The following is a 17,114-nucleotide window of genomic DNA, read 5'->3' as shown; positions in this document are numbered from 1 at the left end:
ACGTGGAGTTTGCAGACGTCCAGACGGGCTCGCTGAGCGTGCTGTGTCTTTCTGCAGCAGAGGGTCTCTGGGCAGCGTCGGTCGGTCAGGCGCGAGATGCGCAGCAGGAGCGCAGGCGTCCAGGCCCCGCTGACTGCCCACTCCTGCCCTGTCTGCCCCAGGCCTGCGGCTGCCCCCTCTACTGGAAGGGGCCGCTCTTCTATGGCGCCGGCGGGGAGCGCACGGGCTCCGTGTCCGTCCACAAGTTCGTCGCCATGTGGAGAAAGTGAGTCCTGGGCTGGGCAGGGGGCTGTGTCGGGAGGACGGAGGCGTCCCCGGGTCCCCGTGGCGCCAGGACGGGTGCCGCCTGCGGCTGCCGCAGTGAGAGGAGAAACCCGCGTATGGGCACAGGCCTGTCCGTGGCCACCTGCCACGCACCACGTGGAACACCACGCACGTGTTTCACCCTGCGTCTGCGGGGTCGAAAGCCACCCCTCTGTGAGGGTGGCGCCCAGTCATCCTGTCCTTCCAGAATCCTCCAGAACTGCCACGACGACGCGGCCAAGTTCCTCCATCTGCTCATGAGCCCCGGCTGCAACTACCTGGTGCAGGAGGACTTTGTCCCCTTCTTGCAGGTGAGAGCCTGCGTCTACACCGCACGCCTTATCCCTCACGGGAGGGCCCGCGTCTATACCACACACCTTACGGGAGGGCAAGTGTCTACACTGTATGCCTCATCCCTCACGGGAGGGCCCGCGTCTACACCGCACACCTTATCCCTCACGGGAGGGCCCACGTCTACACTGCACGCCTTATCCCTCACGGGAGGGCCCACGTCTACACCACACACCTCATCCGTCACGGGAGGGCCAGTGTCTACACCGCACGCCTCATCCGTCACGGGAGGGCCTGCGTCCACACCGCACGCCTCATCCGTCACGGGAGGGTCCGCGTCCACACCGCACACATCACGGGAGGGCCAGTGTCTACACCGCACGCCTCATCTCTCACGGGAGGGCCAGTGTCTACACCGCACGCCTCATCTCTCACGGGAGGGCCCGCGTCTACAGCGTCTACACCGCACACATCACGGGACAGCCGGCGTCCACACCGCACGCTTCATCCCTCACGGTGGGGGGGGAGGGGGACCGGCGTCTACACCGCACACCTCACGGGAGGGCCCGCATCTACACGGCGCGCCTCGTGTCTTCCCACCCGCAGGACGTGGTGAACACGCACCCGGGGCTGTCGTTCCTGAAGGAGGCGTCCGAGTTCCACTCGCGCTACATCACCACGGTGGGTCCGCAGCGGAGGGGCCGTGGGTTCCAGCGCGGGGCGGGGGTGTTTCTGCAGCGGCCGCTGCGGGGGCTTCTGCGGAGCGGGGCGGGCGGGGCCCGGGGGTCCTGAGCTTCTGGAGGAGGCGGCCGCACCGTGGGAGGGTCTCCACCCGCCCGGGAGCCCGGTGCTGGGGGGACTCTGGTTCTCCGGGGTGGCCGCGCCCCTCTCCCGGCTCGCGGTCTCCGTGCGGCGCGAGGCTCCTGGGGGTCCGCGCACCCACCGCACTGACGGCGCCCCCGCAGGTCATCCAGCGGATCTTCTACGCCGTGAACCGGTCCTGGTCCGGCAGGATCACCTGCGCCGAGCTGCGGAGGAGCTCCTTCCTGCAGGTGCGGAGCGGCCCTGCCCCGGCCCCGCCCCGCCCTGCCCCGGCCCCGCCCCGCCCTGCCCCGGCCCCGCCCCGCCCTGCCCCGGCCCCGCCCCTCCCCGCCCACCTCCACTCCCTTCCCTCCCCGCCCACCTCCACTCCCTTCCCTCCCCCTCCCTCCCCCTTCTCTCCTTCCCTTCCCCTCCCCCCTCCTTCCCCTCCCCCCTCCTTCCCCCTCCCCCCTTCCCCCGGCCCCGGCCCTGCCCTGCCCCGCCCACCTCCACTCCCTTCCCTCCCCCTCCCTCCCCCCTCTCCTTCCCCCTCCCTCCCCCTCCTTCCCCCTCCCTCCCCCTCCCTCCCCCTCCCTCCCCCCTCTCCTTCCCCCCCCTCCCCCTCCCCCCTCCCCCCTCTCCTTCCCCCTCCCTCCCCCTCCCCCCTCCCTCCCCCTCCCTCCCCCTCCCCCCCCACCCCCACCTCCACCTCCACCACGTTCCCAGCGCACCCTCAGGCCTGCGAGCACTGGGACCGCGCCGCCTGCGGTTGGGGGTCCCTATGGTTGATCTAGGAGGCGGGTGGGCCGTACTGGGCACCACCCTCAGGGGGAGCCGAGCCCTGATTGCCCCAGAGCTGCCCCCCACCCCCACGCCCGCCTAGGGAGCCGCCCCCATGCTGGGGCTCCCCCCACCGCTGAGTTGCCCCCACTCGGAGCGCCCCCGGCCCCAGCTGCCCAGTCCCCCCCACCCACGGAGCGGCCCGGCCCCGCCCCGCCTTCCCTGCCCCCGCCCGCAGCCACGCGGACTTGGGGCGTCCCCACAGAGGCCCCGCGCTCAGGCCGCCTGGGTCCTTTGGCAGAACGTGGCGCTGCTGGAGGAGGAGGCCGACATCAACCAGCTGACCGAATTCTTCTCCTACGAGCACTTCTACGTCATCTACTGCAAGTTCTGGGAGCTGGACACGGACCACGACCTGCTCATCGACGCGGACGACCTGGCGCGGCACAATGACCACGGTGCGCAGGGGCAGAGGGGCGGGCGGGGCGCGGGGACACCGAGCGCACCCTTCTCTCAGGGCCTCTCGGGTCTGCAGCTGCCTCTCCTTCCCCGGTCGCTGCCCCGTGTCTGGGTCCCCGAGTGCGCCTCTGCTGAGGCCTCTGCCTGCGGGCGTCTACAGGGTCGTGTGGGCCGCTGGTCCTGAAGCTCCCACAGCCGCGCCCGGCCCCAGGGCCAGCAGCGCTGTGGGGCTTCGCTGTTAACACCCGAGCAAGGGCGTGCAGACCAGACGCCTTCCCTCAGGGGCTCCAGGTTCCAGCCCCCAAGGCCTGGAGCAGTTTCCATCCAATCCCGGGCTAGGTGGAGCCCCAGGCTTACAGGTCGTTCCAATACCTGCCCGGGAGCTGGTGCCGCCCAGGTGTCCTCCCAGCAGCCACTGCCTCCCGGCTCCTCTAAGAGTCATCGACACTTCCGGGAACTCAAACCGGCCTGTGGCCTGTGGGGCTTCAGTTTTCTAAAGGATCCCTTTAAGGGTGCTTTTCCCCCCAAGAAAACCGTATGACCAAGAGGATTTCCGAATTACGGGGGCATCTGTTGCGCGTGGTCAACTTACGTGCCTGGTTGCACGCGTGGCTGCAGCAGATTCCCGTCTTGTGTGCATCGGACGCGCACCTGGGCAGAGGTGGCATTCCCTGGATTTGTCCTGCACTCAGTTCGGGGAGCCACCTACGCCCTGGGCCCCTAACTAGCCACAAGAAGAGCACAGCTCCACAGCGCCGGCCGTGTAGCCTAAGCCAGCACCTGCACAGCTGGGAATCGGCCCAGAACCAGGCTCTCGCTGTCCCTGTGAACCCCCGGCCCGGCCCCAGCTTTCCGTGTTCCCGTGGAGCCCACTCAGTCCCAGGGCAGGATGGTGTGCGGCCGGGCTGGGCTGTTTCTCACGCACTGCGGCCTGAAGTGGGGGATACCTTGGCCCCGTGCGTCCCAGGGACACCCGTGACCGCAGGGATGGCCGCCCAGGACCTGAGCTGACGGCGACGGTGCCTTCACTCTTGCCTCTTGTTAGTGAAGTTTTGGTTGAAACGTGTTTGTTTTCGTGATCGCGCTCGAGGTCGGTCTCTCCCTCTGGAAGCTGAACCTTTGCGGCCTGAATGTTCTGCTCTTTACAAGTGGGTCTTGGAACCGCGGTCAGCTTTGCGCTCTGTGGATTTCACACTGGACTTGGCTCCGCTCGATGGGAAAGCATGGCGGGCACCCAGGAGGGGCCTGTGCAGGGGCATCAGGGCCCCGGGGTTCTCCCAGAGCCAGGCCTCCTCTCAGCATTTCAGTCCCCGCTGCATCCAGGCTCGGCTCTAGGGAGGGGGTGGTGATGTCGGGGCCGAGGCATGGTGCGGGCTGCCCATCAACCCCTTCCTTTCCAGCCATTTCTACCAAGATGATCGACAGGATCTTCTCGGGAGCAGTCACACGGTACGTACGGCTCAGGCGCCTGACGGCAGCCATTCCCTGCGAGGACCCATCTCCTCATCGTTGCCTGACATGAGCTTGTCGTGTCCCGACAGCGAGTGGCTGTCACCCCAGGCCCCGAGGAGGGGGGCACGTGTCTCTGTCACGTGAAACCCTATGGGGGGGGGTGGTGGCACAAGACTCTGTGTCACGTGAGGTCTGAGGAAGGGGGTGACCCAGGCGCCAGGTCAGGGGTTCTTGTCGGGCGCTGGGCCTGAGTGAGCAGTAATGAAGGTGCGCTCCTGACCCCGCCTGGATCTGGGGGAAGCCCTCTGGCCACGTGGCCTCCACCTCCTCCCTGGAGGGGCAGGAGGAGGGCCGGGCCCCGGGGGGCTCCTCTCACCGAAGCACGTGGGCAGGGGCTCCATTCCTGTGAAGTTCTCCCTGATGTGCATCTTCGCCTCTCCATCCTGGCCTTGGATCTAGAGGCAGAAAAGTGCAGAAGGAAGGGAGGATCAGCTACGCCGACTTTGTCTGGTTTTTGATCTCTGAGGAAGACAAAAAAACACCAACCAGGTGGGTTCCTGCTGCAGCGTGCGTTTGTTCCGGTGGAGGAGCCGGGAGCCACCCATGTGACGTGTGTCCCCAGGCAGATGTGTGCACGCCTGGTGGGGGCTGTTTGGGATAGGCGGACGCGTGCACGCCTGGTGGGGGGCTGCAGGGCACAGGGGGATGCGTGCACACGCCTGGTGGGGGGCTGCCCCAGGAGCTGCAGGTCACGGGCTGGGAGGACCCAGGGCAGGGGCTGACAGAGCTTGCCGTGCCACAGCATCGAGTACTGGTTCCGCTGCATGGACCTAGATGGGGACGGCGCCCTGTCCATGTTCGAGCTTGAGTACTTCTATGAGGAGCAGTGCCGAAGGCTGGACAGCATGGCCATCGAGGCCCTGCCCTTCCAGGACTGCCTCTGCCAGATGCTGGACCTGGTCAAACCGAGGACCGAAGGTGATGCCCCGTGAGGGCACGGCCCGGGGTGAGGGGATGGATGGGCGAGAGGACAGCCCAACGTGAGGGAACAGACAGGAGAAAAAATGGCCCAGGGTGAGGGGACGGACGGGAGAGAGGACGGCCCAGGGTGAGGGGACATCCCCCTGTGAGGTGACATCCCCTTGTGAGGCGCTGTCCTGCTGCGAGGGGACACTGGGAAAGGGCCACTCCTACTCTGAGTTTGTGACGAGGGCCAGCAGCACAGGTGCCCAGTCTCACGGTGCAAGAACCTCCTATTCGGGGCGTCGACACTCCCCGAGGGTGACCTGGGGAACCCAGGGCCGGGGCTCACTGGGGATGTCGGCACCGGGCTGAGGGACCAGTTGCCACGTTCGTGCTGATGCCGCACAGGGCGGTCCTCCCCTCTCACCCCCCGTCTCCTCCCCTCTCACCGCCGTCTCCTCCCCTCTCACCCCCCCGTCTCCTCCCCTCTCACCCCCCCCCGTCTCCTCCCCTCTCACCCCCGTCTCCTCCCCTCTCACCCCCGTCTCCTCCCCTCTCACCCCCCCGTCTCCTCCCCTCTCACCCCCCCGTCTCCTCCCCTCTCACCCCCCCGTCTCCTCCCCTCTCACCCCCCCGTCTCCTCCCCTCACCCCCCCCCGTCTCCTCCCCTCTCACCCCCCCGTCTCCTCCCCTCTCACCACCCGTCTCCTCCCCTCACCCCCCCCGTCTCCTCCCCTCTCACCCCCGTCTCCTCCCCTCTCACCCCCCCGTCTCCTCCCCTCTCACCACCCGTCTCCTCCCCTCTCACCCCCGTCTCCTCCCCTCTCACCCCCGTCTCCTCCCCTCTCACCCCCGTCTCCTCCCCTCTCACCCCCGTCTCCTCCCCTCTCACCACCCGTCTCCTCCCCTCTCACCCCCGTCTCCTCCCCTCTCACCCCCGTCTCCTCCCCTCACCCCTGTTCCCCCCGCACCATTGCCCCAGCTCCTCCCACCCACCCCTGGTGCCCTCTAAGGCAAAGGGGAGCCTCACTGTCCACGCTGCCTAGTTTCCTTCTGCATCTCAGAATCCAGCTCTGGGGCTTTCACTTTGGAAATGGCTCTGGAGCCTGGGCACCACCCTGCAGTCCTGCCCCTCCCTGGCCGTGGGGCTCCTCCTGCTGCTCAGTGTCCCCAGGACACTCTCTGGTCTCTGTCTGCACGGGGAGCTCTGGTCTCTGTAATTTCAGATCCAGGGGTGCCCCTGCTGGCCGCGCCTCCCTGCGCCACGTCCCAGTCCACGCGTCCTTGGGGCACAGGTGGCCCCTAACTGCCTCCGCGACACGGCCTCCCACGCCTCAGTCCCCACGCAGAACCAGGACGCTCGTGTGTCCACTTTTCACGTCAGACACGTGGCGTGAGAGCCCGGAGCTTCGTGCCGCGTCCTTAAGCACGTGTGACCGGACGCACGCACCCCCCACCCCACACCTCACACCCAGGCCCCGAAAGTGAGGCCGGGCTCACACGCCTTGGACGCGCTCCCCTCCCCGCAGGGAAGATCACGCTGCGGGACCTGAAGCGCTGCAAGCTGGCCAACGTCTTCTTCGACACCTTCTTCAACATCGAGAAGTACCTCGACCACGAGCAGAAAGAGCAGATCTCCCCGCTCAGGGTGAGTGCGGTGGGCGCGCGGGCGGGGCCGCACCACGCTGCGTACGTAACCTGTGTGCTTCCTCCAGGACGGTGACAGCAGCGGTCCCGAGCTCTCGGACTGGGAGAAGTACGCGGCCGAGGAGTACGACATCCTGGTGGCTGAGGAGACTGCGGGAGAGCCCTGGGAGGACGGGTGAGTGCGGGGACGGGTGAGTGCGGGGACGGGTGAGTGCGGGGACGGGTGAGTGCGGGGACGGGTGAGTGCGGGGACGGGTGAGTGCGGGGACGGGTGAGTGCGGGGACGGGTGAGTGCGGGGACGGGTGAGTGGGGGACGGGTGAGTGCGGGGACGGGTGAGTGCGGGGACGGGTGAGTGCGGGGACGGGTGAGTGGGGGGACGGGTGAGTGCGGGGACGGGTGAGTGGGGGGACGGGTGAGTGCGGGGACGGGTGAGTGCGGGGACGGGTGAGTGCGGGGACGGGTGAATGTGCAGCTGGGGGGATGCGGGGCCAGTCAGGTGGGGCGCGTGGACACGGCAGGGTGGGGTGAGACCTGACACGGGGCCGGTGAGTAAGGACAGCCGATGACAGGGGCGGGCCTCGGTGCAGCCTCCCTGCGGCACCGCCTGTTTACCGCAGCTCGGTGGCGGGACCCGGGAGCCCCCCGCCCATGGCCCCCTGCGTGGGGTTTTGTGATCCTGGGCCCGAGGCTTCGCACATCAGGCCAAGCATGGGGAGGCCGAGTCAAGACGCATTTCGCCAGCAACGTCTGTCCTTAGCCCACGGCTGCCACCTGCTGGGGAGGCTGCAGGGCCCGTGGCCATTCCGGGGCCCACTTCGGCCTTCCAGCCTCGGAGGCCCCAAGAGGCAATGGGCTGGTTGCTTTCTCACAGAGTGTGAGGGTTCTTCGGGTCTTCAGGATACAGGCCCTTTATTTGCGACGTGTTCGCCTTTTCCCAGTTTGTGACGTATGTTTTCACCCTCTTCACGTCGTGTCTCAGAGATGTTCTGAATTTAGAGGAAGAGACGCTGACTGGTTATTTTTACAGCTGTGTTTTTGGTGTCGTGTCTAAGAATTCATTCCTGAATCCAAAGCCACAAAGATTTTCCTCTGCGATGTTTTGCATTTTGGTCTGGGGTCTGCTTGAGTAACCTTCCTGTGAGGTGTGAAGCTCGGATTCAGGTTCCCCTTGTAGGTGGGTGTGTCCGACTGTCCCAGCACCAGCTTTGCAAGGCTGCAGCGTCGCCTCGGCACCGTGATTGTGCCGTGTGCGGGCTCCGTTCCTGAACCTTCCTCCGTTCCACGGCTGCACGCGTCCGTCCGTTCCCGCTGCAGAGCTGACCGCAGTGAGAAGCCTCCGACTTGGGTGCCGTGTGGAACTGTTGGGGCCATTCTGGTGTTTGGCTGCCTGTGTGAATCTTAGACTCAGCCCGTCCGTGCTCTGCCGTCCTGTGGGAACGTGTGTTGGACTGTGACGTCGTGGTGAGCGCTGGTCCCGTGACCACGTAGACTCTGGCCCTCACCAGCCTCCCGTGGTGGGCGCTGGAGCGATGTGGTCACTTTTGCCTCTTGTGCTGGGCTTCTCGATGCTCTTCTGTCCCGCGCTACGGCGGCTATTCTGGTTTCTTTGCCTTTGTATGAAAACACGTAAGAATAAGCTCCTTCTGGCCGGGCGCGGTGGCTCACGCCTGTAATCCCAGCACTTTGGGAGGCCGAGGGGGGTGGATCACGAGGTCAGGAGCTCGAGACCATCCTGGCTAACACGGTGAAACCCCGTCTCTACTAAAAATACAAAAAATTAGCCGGGCGTGGTGGCGGCGCCTGTAGTCCCAGCTACTCGGGAGGCTGAGGCAGGAGAATGGCGTGAACCCGGGAGGCGGAGCTTACAGTGAGCCGAGATTGCACCACTGCACTCCAGCCTGGGCGACAGAGCAAGACTCCGTCTCAAAAAAAAAAAAAAAAAAAGGCCCGGGATGGTGGCTCATGCCTGTGATCCCAGCTACTCGGGAGGTGGAGGTTGCAGTGAGCCAAGATCGTGCCACTGCACTCCAGCCTGGGCAACGAGGGAAACTCCATCTCAAAAAAAAAAAAAAAACAGAATCTGAACTTCTGACAACATCTCGCTGAGCGAATGGATCCCTGTGGGCCCAGCTGCCGTCTTCATAGCCGCGGGAGGCCCAGTCCACAGGCGCCATCCGTGTTTCTCGGCAGGATTTTCGTAGCTTTCTGTGTAGACTTGATGTGAATGTTGTGGGACTTGTATTCGAGTGTTTCTGAGGTTTTGCTGTGGTCAACGCTACTTTTAAGGTGCCCGTTTCCAGTTGTTCGTTGGTAGCATATAGAATTTATTGACCTTGTGTTTTGCAACTTTATGAAACACACTTACTAGATCTCAAAGCTCTCTGTCGGTTCTTTGGGGTTTTCTGCGTGGACAGCCCATGCCTGTCAGTGGGTTTGTTTCTCGTCTTCCTTTTCACCCCTGTGTGTACATTACTTTCTTTTCACCCCTGTGTACGTCACTTTGTTTCTCTTGCCCGATGCACGGCCTGGAACCCGCAGGGTGATGTGGACGTCAGGGCAGACCACGCCCAGCCTTGAGTGAGCCTTGAGTGAGGTTTGTGTGCCGCCCTCGTTCCCAGTCCTGGGGGACGTCTCCCCTCATGCAGCGGTAAACACGCTCATTGGCGAGGATGTTCCGGCCTGTGCCTGGTCTGCGGAGGGTTTCCCACAGTGGGGGCTGCATTTTCTCAGATGCTGTTGCTCCGTGGTTCCTGTGTCTGCCCATACAGCGAGTTACAGCGAGTCATTTTCAGCCAGCCTTGTGTTCCCAGGATAGATCTGAGTTGTATGTTATCCTTACATATTATTGGATTGTCTTTGCACAGATCATCTGTAGTATTTTATTATTTTTTTTGAGACAGGGTCTTGCTCTGTCACCCAGGCTAGAGGGCGGTGGTGTGATCTCGGCTCACTGCAACCTCCGCCTCCCGGGTTCAAGCGATGCTCCTGCCTCAGCCTCCCGAGTAGCTGGGATGACAGGCATGTGCCACCACGCCCGGCTAATTTTTGTGTTTTTAGTAGAGACGGGTTTCGCCATGTTGGCCAGGCTGGTCTCGAACTCCTGACCTCAGGTGATCCACCCGCCTCGGCCTCTCACAGTGCTGGGGCCTGGGTGGTTATTGTTTGCCTTTATCATGCTACGACAGATGTACAGGAACCCACGTTTGGCGCGTGCTGCTTGGTGAGCTTTGACGTCCATCCGTATCCACAGAGCCGTTACCACCATCACCCTAACACGTGTCTGTCTCCCCCTGCGTCCCCCCCAGAACTGCAGGCACGCGGCATTTTCTTGAATTTCGTGGACCTACTTGCAATTGGCCAGGGAAGCCATTTGTGAGAGGTTTTTCACTAAAATCCCGTGACCTTATCAGAAACTGGCTGAAGTCATCTCTCTTCGTTCTTGAGTTTTGGAGACAGGGTCTGGCTCTGTCACGCAGGCTGGAGTGCAGTGGCGCGATCTGAGCTCGCTGCAGCCTCCACCTGCTGGGCCTAAGGAATCCTCGCACCTCAGCCCCCCGAGTAGCCGGGATTACAGGCACCCGCCACCACACCCAGCTAATTTTTTGTGGAGACGGGGTTTCGCCACGTTGCCCAGGTTGGTCTTGGATGCCTGAGCTCAAGGGTTCTCCCCACCTCGGTCCCCCAGTGTGCTGGAATTACAGGCCTGAGCCCCGCGTAGCCTTGAGTGAGCTTTGCTGGTTTGTGTGTTGCAGAAACTTGCCCATTCACATCAGTGAGTTATTGCTGGTATTTCCTGCTTGTGACATTAACGTCTGCAGAGTCCGCAGTGATGGCGTCTCTCACGCTCCTGATACCGACGTGTCTGTGTGTGGTCAGTGAGGCGAGGGGACGGTGAGGTTCCCTGAACTTCTCAAGGAACCACAACCACCACTGGTTTTTCTCCCCTTTGTTCTGCTGTTTCCCTTCTCTCGAGTATCTTCAGGCAGCAACTTGGGCCACTGACACTGCAGCCCGGCCTTCTCGTTTTGCTGCAGCTCAAAATACTTTCTGGTTACCATTTGGTTCCCGACCCACAGGTTCCACGGATGTGCATTTTAACCCCTGCTCCCCCATCAGCCGCCCCGTCCGATTCCTGCCAAGCAGCACGGGGCCCCCGCGGCCCACCCTGGGCCGTCTGTCCTGTGTGTCCGTCCTCCTCGTGGTCATCGTTTGCACAGTGGCTGCGACCTGGCAGCCAACCTGTGGGTCCCCACTCCCCACAGCTTCCCAGTCCGCCTTCTCCTGCCGGACACCCTGAGGCAACCGTGGCCCCCAGACATAGTCTACTTGGGTGTGCGCCTGTCCCCACGACCGTCTGTCACCTCTGCCCCCACCTGACCAGTGTCCACCCCCACGGCCGCCCGGCTTTGTGTCTGCAGCACAGCCAGCACCACACAGGGGTCGACTGCCTTCCCCGTGTCCACGCCTGCTCCGGCAGGTGCCGCTCAGGTCCGTGGGGAACTCAGTGCCAGGCTGTTGGGGGGCATCTTGGAAAGCAGAGGTGTCCCCACAGGATCTCTGAGAGTCTGTGTGGTCGGTGGCCGCGCTGGTTTCCCCGGAGCAGCGCCCGAGGTCACTGCCGAGACCGTAACGGAAGTGGCGCGTCCGGTCCTCCCACAGCTGTGTGTTCTGGTCAGAACGGAAGTGGGGGCCTGCACAAGGAGCGTCTGTGGTTTGGGAGAATTTGTCTAAACTGTGGTCCCCATTTGTTCTCCAGTCCTGTGTGGACACCACGACCCACTTGTGTAAACACCGGCCCCGTGCAGCTCGGAGGCTGCCCTCCGAGAGTCACCGTCGTGTAACTTTGGGGAAAAGGTGCACCTGCCTGGTTCCTCTGTGGGTACCTCGTGCCTGGGGCTCCATCCCGTCCTGGGTGGGTTTTCAGCTGCACCACAGGCCCCTCCCCGGGAGCATTGGTGGAGCCGACTTTCTCAGCCAGGAGCACGTTGCTGGGTCAGCGGCTGGAGCTCAGGGGACTTCCTTGTGCTGGAGGCTGGCCGCTGAGCAGCCTGCATCTCCCAGAAAATGGCCCAGGGCCTGCTCTTCGCTGCTGGCCACGTCTTCACTGTCCTCTTGTTGCAGGTTCGAGGCCGAGCTCAGCCCCGTGGAGCAGAAGCTGAGTGTGCTGCGGTCCCCACTGGCCCAGAGGACCTTCTTCCAGGCGCCCTCGCCCCTGGGCGCCATGGGCCTGTACGAGTATGCGTGCGGGGACGAGGACCTGGAGCCACTGTGACACCACCTGTGAGAACGCTGCCACGGAGCCACGCCACACATGCCACGGCCACCACCAGGACTCCTGTAAAAACTGTTGTCTTCTGTGGAAAATGAGTGCGTTTGTATGGAATGATAAATTTTTATTTATTCACAGAAGCGTCTTGATTACTGCTGTGGGTTCGCAGCTGGACCTGCCTACAGCTCCGTGCCCGGGGGACACGTAGGGCCGCTCGTGAGCGGGACGGGTTCCCACACGGACACCCTCCGGCACTTGCCGTTGCCGAGTTGACTTGGCCTCAGTTCCGGGGCCAGCGTCTCTCGGGAAAGGGTCCGTGTGGGCGCAACGGTGACCGGCGGCTCCCGGGCGCCTTGTCCGTCCTGGACGGGACCCTCTGCCACAGCCTGTGTGAATGTTTTGTATAAATGTACAAAAGCGCTTCTGGCGATCACGCTTGTATTTCTGAATGTTTGGCGGATGTTCAGTCACGGGCTCAGCTCCCTCAGCCTCAGCATGGGCTCCGTTTGGGATTTACAAACGTCGGCACTGGATGGGGACCGTGGTCACGCCAGACGCATGGGGGTGCAGCCTGGGCCTCTCTGCAGGGTCTCCTCCCCAGCCGGGGGGCCCCACCTCGGGCCGTTCCCTCCCAGAGCCCCAGACCCAGGCCGCATTCCACAAACGAGCCCAGAAGGAAGGAAGCCCGCGCCGGAGTTGGACGTCCACCCCTGGGAGCCACATGCAGCGACACCTAAATGAGGGGGTTCAGAGGCCCCCCCAGGAGGAGCCCCGAGCCCCCCAGGGGCACCCAACGCGGATGAGCCCAGGCCCAGCTCTGCTCCCTCTGCAGGCAGGAGAGGGTCACAGGTGGTGACTATGGGAACGACCCCATCCTCACACAAGACAAAATGCCCCCGGGAAAGGTGGCAGGGCCGGGACCACCCCGAGAGCAGCACACACACCCCGTTCATCCACCGGTAGCCGTGGCTGTAAAGGAGGTGGACTCACGGGGTGGTCCTGGGATCCCTGAGGAGAGACTGGCGGGGCTCCAGGTGGTGGGTAGACGCGGCAGCACCTCCCAGGGGAATGGCCACTGCCCCCAAGGTGTCCTCAGTGTCACCAGGTGCTCCCCTGCATTCCCGGATGCCCCCACCTCGGTCTGTGAAGGGTCAGGACCCCCAACCACAGGACAGGTGCAGGGCAGGAGGGTCTGTGACTGCTGCAGGGAAATGACACCGGGAGCCACGGCCTGCCCCTGCCCCGAGCTCCGGGGAGCCCGTCTGAGAGAACACGTCTGCCCCACCCACCTCGACACCCTCCCATCACACACACCTATGAGCGGGAGCCCATGGGCATAGGAGTGAGGGGCCAGAAGTGGGGGGTTCACCTTTGACCGGTGCCCTCGGCCTCCCACACTGACACTAGGAGCCCCCCAGTTAGGGTTCAAGGCTGAGACGTCAGAGGCCTCCCTGGGGCCATGAAAGACAGCGTCCCCCACCCACGTCCCTGGTGAGGCCCCTGCACAGCCCGAGCATCCTCCGACATCCCCGTATCCACCGCATTCCCCAAGCGCCCCGTCCTTCCCCAGATGCCCTGAGCTGTGCCGGGGCCGGGCGTGCACACCCACGCCTTTGCTGGAGAAGGTGGGGGGGGTCCTCGTGGACGGAGGCGCTTCAGGGAGACCCAGAGCCCAGCAGTCGTGCCCTCTACTTGGTCTGGGGGCCCATTCCCCCGAGAGCCCACATGTGAGGGGGTCCAGGGACCCCACAAAACAAGCACCCGGGTCACCCTGACCGGGGCCAGCGTCCTGCCGGAAGCCAGGATGTTCCAGGGCTCGGCCCCTCACCCTCTGAATGACAGTCCTGGGTCGCCTGCATTTCGTGGCCGTCACCCCTTGGTGATCTCCGAGCAGGGACCCAGCCCACCCCACCCCACCCCTCCCTCACAGGGTCCCTTGCTGTCACACCCGAGTGTTCACGGGGGCAGCCCCGGGTTCACCCAGAAGCAGCAGCACGAGCTCTGTTCCGGGAGGACCATGAAAGGCGCCAGCCGTGGCCCTGAGGTCCCCGGGCGCCGCCTCGTGGGACAGGACACAGCTCCTCAAGGTGCAGCAGGGACGACGGGCACCACAGGCTCCCAGCCCTGGCACCAGACCGGCATCCAGAGCGCTGTCCTGAGGGGCGGCAGAGACGGGCTCCCCAGAATAAGGGTACCCAGTCTGCTAGGGGAACGGGGCCTGGACCGCCCTGAGACATGGGACACAGAGGAGATGCAGAGGGGGAGATGGGAGAGAACTGGAGGGCAACAGATACAGGAATGAGGCAGAGCCGGACCCAGCCATAGCCTGAAGCCCTGAGGTCCCAGGGCACCTCCTCGTGGGATAGGACACAGCTGCTCGAGGTGCAGCAGGGGTGACGGGCACCACAGGCTCCCAGCACTGGCACCACACCGGCACCCAGAGCCCTGCCCAGAACAAGGGGGGACCCAGCCTGCAGAGGGACGGGGCCTGGACAGCCACGAGACAGGAGACGGAGAAAGGGGAGATGGAGGACATGGAGATGGACAAGACGGAGGGGTCGGGGGAGACAGAGGAGAAGGGGGAGTTGTGGGGGAGAACTGACGGGCATCAGATGCAGGAATGAGGCAGAGCCAGACCCAGCCGCGCCCAGCAGTTCTAGAGGAGACACGGCTCCCGGGGGAGGGGGAGGCCTTCATGACTCATACAGCTGAGGAAGGAGCAGAGGCCGGAGGTCTTCCTCTGCACAGTGCCCACGGGCCGCCTTGCCCAGGCCGAGGGGTCAGACCCCACATGGCACAGAAGCCCCGTCTGCTGCAGCCGAGACACACATCTTGCGGCTGACAGAGATGCGGCCCCTGGGCCGGGACAGACCCCACGTGGCACAAACGACCCTGCCGGGTCTGAAGCCTGCAGACAAGGCCACTCACTCGGCAAGACGCTGCCGCGAGGCTACAACAGGAACCTCAAACCACGTTCCCCATGACCCACGGACAGACCCTGGTAGGGCAGGGATGCCCCCCACCCTGGCACTGTGTGTAGAAGTCACAGCTCCCTCAGCCTTGGCTGCCACACACGCCACTCAGAGCCTGGGGAGCAGCTGTTCGGGTCTCAGTGGCACAGCACCCTGCCACACCCCCCAGCCCCAGGACGTGTCTGCGCAGCTCCTGGGCAGGGGCTGCCCCAGGTCTTCCGCACGGGGGCCTGGCCGTCGGCTGCAGCCTCCCCCGGACCGTGTCCTCACCGTGGCGTAGCTGTGTCCACCCCAGTATCAGCTCCCACAGCAGCCCTGGCCGCCACGAGTGGGTCTGACCACAAGGGGGGGGGGGGTCCTGCCCACCTGTGCCCCAGAGAACAGCCCCTCTGCGGGGACAGAGCCACCCCATCTACCCTAGCGCGGCGCTGCCTGACCTCACAGAGCAGCCAGAGGAGGGGGTGAGGCCCTGTCAGGAAGGAAGACCCCAGCGGTGCAGGCACAGCAGGTCCCACTTGGACAAGCCCCCCACAGGCCTCCCCACAACAGGGCTTCCACACCCGGTCCCTCAGCCCCCAGCACACAGGCCCTTGCCCTGCAACCAAGATGGGCCTGAGCGGTACCTACGGCCGACAGCCCACAGGTGCGGCCACAGGGGGACACAGCAGCCCCTCCCCTGGGTCACAGAGGCCCCTGAGTCCCCGTCCTCCTCGCCAGGGCCTCGGCCCCCAAGAACTCACACAAACCTCGCAGGAGACTCAGAGGCCAAGGGCAGGGAGCGGGGCTTAGGGAGGTGGCCGCCTGGCTACAGCGATTCCAGAAAGGCAGACTCCATGCTGCGCCTCTTCTTTTGAGTGTCTCACTCTTGTCATCCAGGCTGGAGTGCAGTGGCGCAATCTCGGCTCACTGCAACCTCTGCCTCCCGGTTCACGCAATTCTCCTGCCTCAGCCTCCCGAGTAGCTGGGACTACAGGCACCTGCCACCACACCCGGCTAATCTTTGTATTTTTAGTAGAGACGGGGTTTCACCATGTTGGCCAGGCTGGTGTTGAACAACTGACCTCAAGTGATCCACCTGCGTCAGCCCCCCAAACTGCTGGGATTACAGATGCGAGCCACCGCGCCTGGCCTTTTTTTTTTTTAATAGAAAACTGGGGTCCCACCAGGCATGGTGGCTCAATGCTTGTAATCCCAGCACTTTGGGAGGCTGAGGCAGGAGAATCCCTTGAGCCCAGGAGGCGGAGGTTGCAGTGAGCCAAGATCGCACCGCTGGACTCCAGCCTGGGCAACAGAGCGAGACACTGTCTCAAATAAATGTGCCACGGAAACCTGCTCCATACTCACCTCACCCAATGTCAGAGTCAGGGACACAGGGCACGGCCCACAGGGTGGGATGACAGGACGTCCACCCGGGCCCTGACCCACCTGACCACCCGTCATCCAGGATACCCAGACCCTTTAGGACTATGGGGTGCCCTGAACATCAGGGATGTGGGGTACCCCGACCCTTTAGGACTATAGGGTGCCCTGAACATGACAGCCGGGGGGCACCCCAACCTTTTAGGGCTGTGGGACACACTGACTTCTTAAGACTATGGCTGGGCCTACAGGAGTCCAAGGGACGCCAGGCCTATGTGCGGACGGGCAGAGGCAGAAAAGCGATGGGGGCGGTGCGGGGCATCGGCTGTCCCTGCCCTGAAGGAGAGGATGGGGCCAGCCAGGTAGGCGTGTGGCCAGGACCACCCAAGGACTCAAGGGAAAAATGGGACGGGGAGAGGGGGGGAGGAGGGACGGGGAGAGGGAGGAGGGACGGGGAGGGGGGGAGGAGGGACGGGGAGGGGGGGGAGGAGGGACGGGGAGGGGGGAGGAGGGACGGGGAGGGAGGGAGGAGGGACGGTGGGAGGGAGGAGGGACGGAGGGAGGGAGGAGGGACGGAGGGAGGGAGGAGGGACGGAGGGAGGGAGGAGGGACGGGGAGACAGGGAGGAGGGACGGGGAGAGGGAGGAGGGACGGGGGAGAGGGAGGAGGGACGGAGAGGGAGGGAGGAGGGACGGGGAGAGGGAGGAGGGACGGGGAGTGAGGGAGGAGGGACGGGGAGTGAGGGAGGAGGGACGGGGAGAGGGAGGAGGGACGGGGAGAGAGGGAGGAGGGACGGGGAGAGAGGGAGGAGGGACG

The 17,114-nt window shown here is 64.3% G+C and overlaps 1 protein-coding gene across 7 annotated transcripts in view; it reads left to right on the top strand.

The window, feature by feature from the left end:
• Positions 1-12,388, top strand: part of LOC129024029 (serine/threonine-protein phosphatase 2A regulatory subunit B'' subunit beta) — a 51,196-nt gene extending 38,808 nt beyond the window's left edge. For 4 of the 7 annotated variants that reach the window (XR_010125576.1, XR_010125578.1, XR_010125577.1 and 1 more), the window contains 12 exons: positions 162-265; positions 512-614; positions 1,201-1,275; positions 1,560-1,646; positions 2,477-2,633; positions 4,035-4,083; positions 4,546-4,635; positions 4,889-5,064; positions 6,579-6,697; positions 6,765-6,871; positions 7,286-10,332; positions 10,451-12,388. Coding sequence is in view for 3 of the 7 variants with exons in the window: in XM_054473336.2 (XP_054329311.1) it covers positions 162-265; positions 512-614; positions 1,201-1,275; positions 1,560-1,646; positions 2,477-2,633; positions 4,035-4,083; positions 4,546-4,635; positions 4,889-5,064; positions 6,579-6,697; positions 6,765-6,871; positions 11,820-11,970 (1,218 nt within the window). In the remaining 4 variants the exon portion in view is untranslated. The remainder of the gene's footprint in view (positions 1-161; positions 266-511; positions 615-1,200; positions 1,276-1,559; positions 1,647-2,476; positions 2,634-4,034; positions 4,084-4,545; positions 4,636-4,888; positions 5,065-6,578; positions 6,698-6,764; positions 6,872-7,285; positions 10,333-10,450) is intronic. The other 3 variants (XM_054473336.2, XM_054473335.2, XM_063660958.1) reach the window with 1 other exon arrangement.
• The last annotated feature ends 4,726 nt before the right edge of the window (positions 12,389-17,114 follow it).

This window comes from Pongo pygmaeus, chromosome Y, assembly GCF_028885625.2.
Source record: "Pongo pygmaeus isolate AG05252 chromosome Y, NHGRI_mPonPyg2-v2.0_pri, whole genome shotgun sequence".
Classification (NCBI taxonomy): Eukaryota; Metazoa; Chordata; class Mammalia; order Primates; family Hominidae; genus Pongo; species Pongo pygmaeus.
Note: the sequence above shows the minus strand (reverse complement) of the source record. Positions and strands in the feature narration are given on the sequence as shown.